This window comes from Vitis riparia, unplaced genomic scaffold, assembly GCF_004353265.1.
Source record: "Vitis riparia cultivar Riparia Gloire de Montpellier isolate 1030 unplaced genomic scaffold, EGFV_Vit.rip_1.0 scaffold669_pilon_pilon, whole genome shotgun sequence".
Classification (NCBI taxonomy): Eukaryota; Viridiplantae; Streptophyta; class Magnoliopsida; order Vitales; family Vitaceae; genus Vitis; species Vitis riparia.
Genome location: NW_023269730.1, coordinates 74,540 through 86,826, shown reverse-complemented (window position 1 = coordinate 86,826; position 12,287 = coordinate 74,540). Strand labels below are relative to the sequence as shown.

Genomic DNA, 12,287 nt, shown 5'->3' with positions numbered 1-12,287 from the left:
TCTAACTCTTATTTGAAGTTGAATCATGGTGTTGACCGCATCCCTCAAAATGTTGAAGAGTTCACTAAGGGTTATGACGTACTGTATCAGGGATGTGAAGATGATGTAGGTGTTGATCATTGCAAAGACTTTTGGGAGAAGCATCTAGGCAAATCTATGTACTTCTTTTAGAATTAATAGATTTGTTCTATAATCAATTAAATGCATGAATATTACATTTGTAGAGTTCTAGTAGATTCTATATATGGTTTTCCTTGTACATCACATGGGTATGTATGATTGAATTTTATTTTGATATTTGATTATCACATATTCATTACAAAAATTTATAAATAAGAAAAGAAAAATAAAAATTTTGGGTTTAAAACTTAAGATTTCTTATTTACCTCTCTCTAAGTAGTTTCAAGGATCAAGATATATAAGAAGTTTCAAATTACATTAATGCAATTCACTAATTCTAATGTGAAGAAGATAGTCAAGTATAAGAAGTGACATTGTATGTTTTTTAATTTGGTTTCATCTCTAAAGTCATCTATTAGTTAAACAAATAGAACTCAACGTGACAAAGTATAAAATAATATTTAATGTAGACTTTGCTTAATCTGTTGATTAAAAGTAAACTTCCATGCAACTTTCAAATGGTAGAATTCACTTAATTTGGATTAAGGAGGTCATTGTCTACAAATGCAAGTATTACTGGTCACATGTCCAATGTTCTCTCTTTTAATACTTTTTTCTTTTGAAATAGAAATACTTCCGATAATTGCTATTATTTTAACTTCATTTTGGCATTTGAATGATACAAGCAGCTAGCTTCTTAGGTACTAGAGGTAACAATTCCATCTCAGCAATTACAACTGATTAATGAAATTCACGTGAAAAAAAATAAAACATAAAAAATATTGAGACGAAAGGGAAAAAAAATAATAAAAATCTAATGCTAAGTGATTGTTTTTCAACCTCGTTAGTGTCCTTTTGCTATCATTAATTTAGGGTATATACCAGCATATTTTTTAGTTAATTTAAACATAGAAAGCTCTTTTAGTTTTCTCAAAATATCTTATATCATCTATATACGCGGAGGTTATGATCAAAATTTTGTTAAGGGAGGGGAGGGATACCTTAGTTATCGTTTAGCAGATTAATTAATTTTAGACATTAGTTATGATAAATAATCAAATTAACTACCAAAGAATTGGCTAAAAAAATGTTTTAAATTTGATTAAAAATTGTATGAAAAGCATTCAAAGAAATTTATCAAGCATATTTTACTAGAAAATGTTCAACACAAAAAGGCCCTTTTCCCCCTCATTTTTCTTAATTTTGCTATGTTTCTTAGTTGCCGTAGTTGCATGCATGGTTGACATTTTCTCAGTGGGATAATAGATTCATCTCTTATTTCCTTCAATAAGAGACTCTCATTTTATAGATTTTGTCTTAAACCTATATTTCTACTTATCTATCTATATATACACAGCACTCAAAATAAAAAATTAATATGGGAATTTGAGGAAACAAACAAACTTCCTCTTTGGAAAAAGGGCAAATGCTGAATTTTCCTCCGCTCAAGCTGTATTTTCTGGTGGGCATTTAACATGAGAATAACAAGGAAATCAAAAGCTTTAATTTATTGTGACCTTTTTAAATCTATAGCCTCAAGATGGATGAAATGATAAAAATATTATCCGTCTTGTCCCGTTCTTTCTCCTCTTCGTCTAGTGAAGCAAAGCAGGGATTTGTATATACATATATTTTTTTATCAGTCAATGCTCTTACATCTAATGACACGTGAGACCCTTTAAATTCCAAGACCAAGAAATTACTTGCATTTTATTATTGTTATTTTTTTTTGGGAATTCAAATTCAACTCTCTCCTACCATGACTTTGCCCTAATGGTCATAAATTTTGAGAGCCATGCATATACCTCATGACCTAGAATTTTTTTCTATATTGTTGTTGTACCTAACACTAGAATTCAGAGAGAGAAAGAGAGAGAGAACTACTCCTATTTGATGCTTATTAATTAGAATTTAGGCCCATTGGAATTGGAGCATGTGCAGATAGAAAAAGACAATTCCAAGCTGATGTGAATTTCACTTATAAATCATTCAGTCTTATCTTCAAGACAGAAAATTACAAGAAAATATTTGCCATACATTTGGTACAAACCCAACCTAAATGCATGCCAATCACTACCATCAAACGCTAGTAAATTTGAAATATCTTGTAGCTGATCATGGGAGATATCAACTTCTACATGTTCCATACTATTGCTAGCCAACACATGATTTCATGGCAAAGTTGAGTATTAGAACTCCACTTCATAGAATACAGGAAAAATACTATTGGATAGTAAAGCTTGAATTAATCTTATGACCCTACATAAAAGATGTTCAGGATTCTCCATTGAGCTTTCAATGATTGAGCTTGTAATTTTTTAAAATTAGATTTCATTAACTAGCAAAAAGAAAATTTGTGTGATTATAATTGAGAGGAGATTTCATTATTGAGTGAAAAAAAAAAAAAAAGTTGTGCAACTCTAGTATAAAGAAGAATGAGAGCTTTCATTATTATAACATTTTTACCTTTATTTAATTATTGAATTTTAAAGTATTGGTGCATTCGGTGAATGTAGAGATTATATTAGTAACCAAACTACATTAAAATATTTTTTATTTTTATTATTATTATTATCATTTCAACTCATATATGTGGAGGTGCAAAGACTAAAGGTAGAGTTAATTTTTATGGGTGGGAACAAGCTATCATATGTGTTGCTACGAAGCTTCATACAAAGAATTTTGGTTTAATATATTATCAAAATTGTCTTTCTCAATAATAAATGTCAACTGATGTTGAGGTACCATGAAACTTCATACAAAGAATTTTGGTTTAATGTATTATCAAAATCGTCTCTCTCAATTAATAAATGTTACTTACTATTGATGTACTCCCCACCCCTCCCATTCATTGTAATATATATGCTTGGAGTTAGAAATAGGGCAAGACACTAAGGATGGTACCAAACCTTCGCTTGCAGTGATAAGACCCAACATTTAATTGCACATTTCATAGAAAAGTCTTGGATGGCGTAGATTTTACAAAGGATACTTTGATTCGGTCAAGGTAAACCTCCCCTCACCCCATACACACAAACACACACACACCATTCCTTGTAATATATATGCTCGAAGTTGGAAAGAGGTCAAGACTAAGGATGCTACCAAACTTCCACTTGTAGTGACAAGACCTAATATTTAATTGCTTGTTTTGTACAAAAGTCCTTGTACAAGGAGCATCATCTTTAATGTATCTTGTAAGATGACACAAATTTTATAACCTTACATAAAAGATGTTCAAGATTCTCCATTGAGCTTGCAATGATTGAGCCTATAACTATATATATATATATATATTTTATAAAAAAAATTAGGTTTCACTAGTGAGCAAAAAGAAAAAGTGTGTGATTGTAATTGAGAGGAGATTTCATTATTGAGTGAAAAAAAAATGTGCAACTCCAATATAAAAAAGAATGGCAGCTTTTATTATTATAACATTTTTACCTTCATTTAATTATTGAATTTTAAAGTGTTGGTGTATCCGATAATTGTAGAGATTATATTAGTAACCAAACTACATTAAAATCTTTTGGTTTATTTGTTTTTATTTTTTTAATTTTTTTTTATTTCAGCTCATATGTGTGGAGGGGCAAAGACTAAAGGCAGAGTTAATTTTTATAACTGGGAAAAAGCTATCATATGTGTTGCCACGAAGCTTCATACAAAGAATTTTGGTTTAATATATTATCAAAATGGTATTTCTCAACAATAAATGTCAACTGATGTTGAGGTACCACGAAACTTCATACAAAGAATTTTGGTTTAATGTATTATCAAAATCGTCTCTCTCAATTAATAAATGTTACTTCCTATTGATGTACTCCCCACCCCTCCCATTCCTTGTAATATATATGCTTGGAGTTAGAAATAGGGCAAGACACTAAGGATGCTACCAAACCTTCGCTTGCAGTGATAAGACCCAACATTTAATTGCACATTTCATAGAAAAGTCTTGGATGGTGTAGATTTTACAAAGGATACTTTGATTTGGTCAAGGTAAACCTCCCCCCACCCCATACACACAAACACACACATCATTCTTTGTGATATATGTGCTCAAAGTTGGAAAGAGGTTAAGACTAGGGATGCTACCAAACTTCCACTTGTAGTGACAAGACCTAATATTTAGTTGCTTGTTTTGTACAAAAGTCTTTGTACAAGGAGCATCATCTTTATTGTATCTTGTAAGATGACACAAATTTTATAACCTTACATAAAAGATGTTTGGGATTCTCCACTGAGCTTGCAATGATTGAGCCTGTAGCTATATATTTTTTTAAAAAAATTAGGTTTCATTAGAGAGCGAAAAGAAAAAGTGTGTGATTGTAATTGAAGGGAGATTTCATTATTGAGTGAAAAAAAAGTGTAACTCTAATATAAAAAAGAATGGCAGCTTTTATTATTATAACATTTTTACCTTCATCTAATTATTGAATTTTAAAGTGTTGGTGTATCCGATAATTGTAGAGATTATATTAGTAACCAAACTACATTAAAATCTTGTGGTTTATTTGTTTTTATTTATTATTATTTATTTATTTAAGCTCATATGTGTGGAGGTGCAAAGACTAAAGGTAGAGTTAATTTTTATAGGCGGGAAAAAACTATCATATGTGTTGTCATGAAGCTTCATACAAAGAATTTTGGTTTAATATATTATCAAAATTGTCTTTCTCAATAATAAATGTCAACTGATGTTGAGGTACCACAAAACTTCATACAAAGAATTTTGGTTTGATGTATTATCAAAATCTTCTCTCTCAATTGATAAATGTTAATTGCTATTGATGTACTCCCCACCCCTCCCATTCCTTGTAATATATATGCTTGGAGTTAGAAAGAGATTAAGACTCTAAGGATGGTACCAAACCTTCGCTTGCAATGTGAAGACCCAACATTTAATCGCTTATTTCATATAATTGTAGAGATTATATTACTAACCAAACTACATTAAAATCTTTTGGTTTATTTGTTTTTATTTTTTATTATTTATTTATTAAAGCTCATATGTGTGGAGGCTCTATCCCCTCATAATTGTCTCTATTCCCCCGCCCCCCACCCCACCAATTACATGGAAATTGAAAAGATGGCTACAAAAAGTCTTTGTACAAGGAGCATCATCATTAATGTTGATGGGAGTTGAAAAGATGGCTATTGCCTATTTTACAAAATAGATTTTTCAAATGATATTTTGATTTGATGTATCTTATAAGATATATAGATTTTACAAAGGATACTTTGATTTGGTCAAGGTAAAAGATGGTCCCCCTCCACTCCCCACCCTACCCTCCCCAACCTTTGCTTTTCAATGACAAGATCCAACATTTAATTTTTTGTTTCGTAGAAAAGTCTTTATATAATGAATATCATCATTGACGTATCTTGTAGGATATGCAAATTTTACAAAGGATATTTTGATATGGTCAAGGTAAATGAATTAAATCAAAGAGATGTTATCTCTTATGATGCGCCCCAAATTAGTTGTAATAATTCAAGGTTTTATTTTTCTTCATATAATAAGTGCCCATTACTCTAGAAGTGATACAAATAACAAACTAAACTCAGCTGGTTCCATGTTTATTAAATTATAAAAAATAAAAATAAAATAAATAAATAAATAAATAAATAATAACCATCTAAATAAATAATATAATACTAATTTTTAAAAATTATATATTTTTTTGGTTAAAAAATGATAATATTTTAATAAAAATTATAAATAAAGATTCTAATATTTCAATAAATCTATAAATTATATAGTTTTTTGTTAAAAATGAATGGTAAAATCATGGGAAAATGATAACTACTAATAATATTTTATTTAAAATTAATTATAAAATAAATACAATTATTATTTTTTAAAAAAAAAGTATGCGAATATACGTATAACAGGACATGCAGTTTCCTTGCATGATGTCGATAAAGAGACGAGAGTCCAGTTGGGCGTCCTTCTCAAGTTGACTGCAGAGTAGTCCTGATTCCAGCTGGCTTCTGGTTTCAAAATTCAAAATTCTAAGTCCTATAAATAATCTCTTAGTTTCTCTCCATTATTATGACTACCATAGCTTCCAACAAGTTCAAAGATGAGAAGGAACCTTACCCAAATCCTTATCTCTCTCCCGCTCTTTCTCTTTCCCACGATTTTTTTCATAGAAAAGGGCATGGCACAGAACACAACAATCCCAGTTAAAGTGGGAGTGGTTCTGGACTTGGATACATGGGTTGGGAAGATGGGCTTGAGCTGCATCTCCATGGCCCTCTCAGACTTCTATGCCTCTCATGGCCACTACAAAACCAGGGTGGTTACAAAAATCAGAGACTCCAAAAGAGATGTTGTTGGTGCAGCTGCAGCAGGTACTATCCCTTGAATCTTCTCCTTCAAGAGTTAAACTCAGCAGTCTAAATAATTTCAGAATAATCTGAGAGTCTGATTGGAAATTGTTTTTTTAGAATATTTTTTTGTTCTCTAAAACAAATAACATAGAAAACAAAAAATTGTCTAACAACAAAAAATTGTTTTATGTTTTTTATTCTTAATTTTATATTATTTTCACTTGTTTTTAAAAGTTGTTGTAAGAAATAATTACACAAATATTAAAAATAGATTAAAAATATTTCAAGTTTTTAAATAAACTTTTGTTTTACAAAAATAAAAGAATAGTTACTAAACATGTTCTAAATATCTGCACCATTTAGAAAACCAAACTTTATTATTGTGAAAAAAAATAAAAAATGAAAAATGAAGCAATTGATGTTGAGTCAATCCATTTGCGTTTCGAGGAACATCGTGGGACTTATGCCCTTTGAGAATTAATAAACTTAATTGGGAGCAATTTAACTAGAATACCAAAAGATATTTGCTTTGAGTATTCTCTTAGAAAAGCTACAAGAATACTCTATAATGTTGAATTCGTTTTGAAGTTGATGCATTATTTATATTTAATATTTTTAGAATTAGATCAATTATTATAAAATTTTAAAAGTTATGGTTTTATAGTTTAGTGATTGAACTAATGATTAAACCGTGGTTGAACCAATTGCATTATAAATATATAATTTATATATTATTAAAATTACAAATAATTATAAAGTTTATATATATATATATATATATATATATATATATCTTAAAAATAATAATATATGTTTTTCATATTTGATATTATCAAATTTATATCATAAATAAATATAAATATATTAAATTTTATTAAATGAGTGGGTACCTTCCCATCTATGATCAGATTGTCCATGGTTCAAATCCCCCAATTCTAAGAATTTAGGATTTTACAACAACTCACTGTCTTTGATTCCACATTCAACAACTCAATATCTCTTATCGGTGTCAATCATAATTACCCAAAGTGGAGCCAGGCCTTAATATATATTGAGCTCGGCTTCCACCCCTTCACTATGGGCTTGGCTTTTGCTGAGAGGAAAAAAAGGTTGGCCAACCCAAAACCAACAATGGCCTGGTTCACTGGGTCAATGGTCCAGCTGTTGGTTTGTCTGGTTCGAGGTTGGCTCAACGTGTACTCCGGACCAAGATCTGGTCAACGGTTTGATGTCTGATCCAGAAAAAAAAATAAAAATTAGAATCTAAAATTTTAATTATTGTGAAAATATTTTTCCTTTTTGTACATACCTTGTTTGATTGCTGATAATATGGTAGAAATTGAATGAAACTATAGAATCATTAAATTTTAATTATTGTGAAATTCAGCTCTAGATTTATTACAAAATGAGGAAGTTCAAGCCATCATAGGACCAGCATCCTCCATGCAGGCCAACTTTGTGATTGGTCTCGGAGACAAGGCTCATGTGCCCATCATTTCATTTTCTGCAACTAGTCCTTCCCTTTCTTCGCTCCGGAGTCAATATTTTGTCCGAGCCACACTGAATGACTCAGCTCAAGTACCAGCTATAAGGGCAATTGTCCAAGCCTTTGGGTGGAGAGAAGTTGTGCTCATTTACGTGGACAACGAGTTTGGAAATGGAGTGATACCATATCTTACTGATGCCTTGCAAGAGATTGACACCCGTATCTCCTACAGGAGCATCATTCATCCATTAGCCACCGATGATCAAATCCGCGAAGAGCTTTACAAGTTGATGACAATGCCAACCAGAGTTTTCATTGTACACATGTTTACACCTCTAGGCCCACGGCTTTTCACCAGAGCGAATGAGATTGGAATGATGAAAGAAGGTTATGTTTGGATTCTAACTGATGGGTTAACTGATATCTTGAGTACTTTGGATCCATCTGTCATTGATTCAATGCAAGGAGTGTTGGGCGTGAAGCCTCATGTTCCAAGATCGAAAGAGCTTGAAAGTTTTAAAATCAGATGGAAAAGGAAAATCCAACAAGAATATCCAACCAATGAAAGCTTTGAGCTGAACATTTTTGGACTCTGGGCTTATGATGCTGCTTCTGGGCTAGCCATGGCAGTTGAAAAACTTGGGCCAACAAACTTCAGCTTCCAAAAGTCTAATACTCACAGAAATTCAACCGATCTTGATACTGTAGGAGTCTCCCAAATTGGTCCAAGTCTTCTCCGATCACTATTAAGTACTAGATTTAAGGGCCTCAGTGGACACTTTCAAATTTTTAACAGGCAACTACGTTCATCAGCTTTTCAGGTAGTCAATGTGATCGGCAAAGGGGAAAGAGGGGTTGGATTTTGGACACCAGTGAATGGAACTGTAAGAAAGTTACATTCTACTTCCAAGGCCAATCTAGGAACAATCGTATGGCCAGGAGAATCTCCCTCCGTTCCTAAAGGTTGGGTCCTTCCCACCAATAAGAAGAAGATGAGAATAGGAGTACCAGTCACCAAGGGTTTTGGTGAATTCGTAAAGGTGACACGAGATCCTAGCACTAACGCAACGGAGGTCACTGGATTTTCCATAGCAGTCTTCGATGCGGTGATGGCAGCATTACCATATGCTGTTCCTTATGAGTACAGTCTCTTCCAGACGCCCGATGGCGATCCAGCGGGTGATTACAATGACTTGATATATCAAGTATATCTCCAGGTCAGTTAATCGAACTCTTTACCTTCCCTGGTGCATAGTGGTAACTCTAGGTTTGGCTTCAATTATGATGGAGTTTATCAAAATAAAAACCAAACCTGCAGCATTCCTGTAATGCATAACAGAAGGCCCCATTGTTTATTGTGAACAGAAGTATGATGCTGTGGTGGGAGATACTACTATTCTAGCGAACAGGTCCTTGTATGTAGACTTTACACTACCGTACACAGAATCTGGGGTGTCAATGATCGTGCCCATCGTAGATAGAAGAAGAAAAAATGCATGGGTTTTCTTGAAGCCACTTACTTGGGACCTTTGGGTGACAAGCTCTTGTTTCTTTGTATTCATTGGCTTTGTGATTTGGGTTCTTGAACATCGAGTAAATAAAGATTTCAGAGGGCCTCGTTCACATCAAGTTGGCACTATCTTCTGGTTTTCATTCTCAACATTGGTGTTTGCTCAGAGTAATTTCTCTTCCACCTCCTTGAATTTTATCCAGCAATTTATCTACTCTTGTAATATTCAAATACTCATGATACGAAGCATATTGAGCACATCTCAAACACAATCGAAACTAACTTCTAGTATGGCCTGCTTGCTTGTTTCCCATTATTACAACGTCTATTAATATATGGACATTCCATACAATATGCAAGTAAATTTCAGGGTAATTTTTATGTTCAAGAAATTATATATATTTGTCACTCTTAAATTTTTCCATTTCACTCTTAAATTTTGTTAACAGAGGAGAGAATTGTCAATAACTTGGCTCGGTTTGTGGTGATCATATGGCTTTTTGTGGTGCTGATTCTTACTCAAAGTTACACAGCCAGCTTGACTTCAATGTTGACAGTTCAACAGCTCAACCCAACCATCACCGATATAAATGAGCTCATAAAGAAAGGGGAGCGTGTAGGTTGCCATCATGGCTCTTTCGTTCATGACTTCTTGATCGAATCGATGAAATTTGATAAGTCCAAGCTTGTAATCTATGAGTCACCAGAAGAACTGGATGAATTATTTTCAATAGGTAGAGTTGCTGCTGCATTTGATGAAATCCCTTACGTGAAGACTTTCCTCACAAAATATTGCTCCAAATACACTGCAGTGGGACCAACATACAAGTTTGATGGCTTTGGATTTGTAAGTACTCTCTCCTAACACACGTACGTGTATAAATTTTCATACCGAGGTTTCTTATTTTTTGATAATTTTTCAGGTGTTTCCAAAGGGTTCACCCCTTGTAGCTGATGTTTCAAGGCAAGTCTTAAACGTGACAGAGGGAGCTAAAATGCTACAATTTGAGGAGGCATGGTTTGGGCAAACAACCAGTTGTCCAGAGCTCACCAACTCAGTTTCTTCAAACAGCATCGGCCTTAATAGCTTTTGGGGCCTATTCCTCATTGCTGGAGTCGCTTCATTTGTAGCTCTCATCACATGCATCACCACATTCCTTTATGAAAATAGAGATGCCTTAATAAACTTGAATTCCCCATCTTCGATATGGAGAAAAATTAAAGCCATGGTGACACGCTTTGACGACAAAGATCTTAGGTCCCATACTTTTAGAGAAATTGATCAACTTCAAGACGAGCGACATCAAAGCCATGGATGCAGCTACACCAACTTCCCTCCAAGTCCATCGAGCCTTTTGATCCCAACACACAATAATTCTGCTTTCTTCGGAGAACAAGGAACACCTTCTTCTGGACATGCTGATCCAGTCGGTCCAAATCGGCGGATGTCTCCACATATAATGTTTGAATATGAGCTTGCTAATATAAATCACGAGTAAACACGACCGCCTGTAATTGAATAACTGATCCATCATTTCCTTTTTCCTGTGTTCTTTATGCCGGTGGCATCATTACCCACAACCAAGAATTTTTTTTAAAAAAAAAAAGTAGGACTAGGACATATCAGCCAACGGTTCCTACATTTTTTTACAGGACATAGATGACCCAGTACTCAGCCATTACTTGCACCAGCTTTTTCTTTTTTTTCTCTGTTTTTTTTTCCTTTTTAAATGAAAATGAAATTCAATCTTCCCACATTGATGATTGCCTTTAATTCCGTCCAATTCACAAATTTATTGCTGCCTAACGTAGCAGGTCAACTTCCTGTGCCTTATCTGCATGAAATAAAATAAAATAAAATCAATATTTTTAAAGATTACCCTTGCACTACGTGGTTTACATTGATCACCATGAATGTGATATGGTGAAATTTTTTGGAGCGTCAGTACTCTCACATTTATATATATACGTCACTAAGGGTAGCAACGTATCATCATAAACCAATTAAATTCCTTGCGCCCGAGTGCAGAAGATGATAAGTCCATCACCATGCGAATACTGTACTGCCAACTGCCACCTAACACTAGTGGCTATTGGAATTCAACAACATGCTACAGGCGATGAATAGCTCCATGGAGTTCATCAAGAAAACCTCTCTTATGACTTTACTGGGTCAAATTACGCTTTCTTATTTAATTAATATTTTAAGAGATTCAATCTTTGACCGCCCAACAAGTGTTGGTTGGGTTTTGTATTCACAACTATGCATCTGTGCCTTGTTACACTGCCTTCGCTTCTAGGCTTCTAATTCTCACTTTTCCAAATTCTAGACCCTATAAATGAACTATATTCTGCATTATTGTGAACCATCAAGTTGACTGCAGAGTAGTCCTGATTCCAGCTGGCTTCTGGTTTCAAAATTCAAAATTCAAAATTCTAAGTCCCATAAATAATCTCTTAATTTCTCTCCAATATTATGACTACCATAGCTTCCAACGAGTTCAAAGATGAGAAGGCACCCTACCCAACTCCTTACCTCTCTCTTGTTCTTTCTCTTTCCCACGATTTTCTTCATAGAAAAGGGCATGGCACAGAACACAACAATCCCAGTTAAAGTGGGAGTGGTTCTGGACTTGGATACATGGGTTGGGAAGATGGGCTTGAGCTGCATCTCCATGGCCCTTTCAGACTTGTATGCCTCTCATGGTCACTACAAAACCAGGGTGGTTACAAAAATCAGAGACTCCAAAAGAGATGTTGTTGGTGCAGCTGCAGCAGGTACTATCCCTTAAATCTTCTCCTTCAAGAGTTAAACTCAGCAGTCTAAATAATTTCAGA

General features: G+C 33.6%; 1 protein-coding gene across 1 annotated transcript; it reads left to right on the top strand.

Annotated features, from left to right (window-relative positions):
- The first annotated feature begins 6,116 nt into the window (after positions 1-6,116).
- On the top strand, positions 6,117-11,133 carry LOC117910243 (glutamate receptor 2.8-like). The gene is made up of 5 exons (XM_034824327.1): positions 6,117-6,474; positions 7,841-9,156; positions 9,305-9,617; positions 9,899-10,296; positions 10,373-11,133. Exons 1-5 carry the CDS (start codon positions 6,204-6,206, stop codon positions 10,946-10,948), a joined length of 2,874 nt encoding a protein of 957 aa, XP_034680218.1. The 5' UTR covers positions 6,117-6,203; the 3' UTR covers positions 10,949-11,133.
- Positions 11,134-12,287: the final 1,154 nt, after the last annotated feature.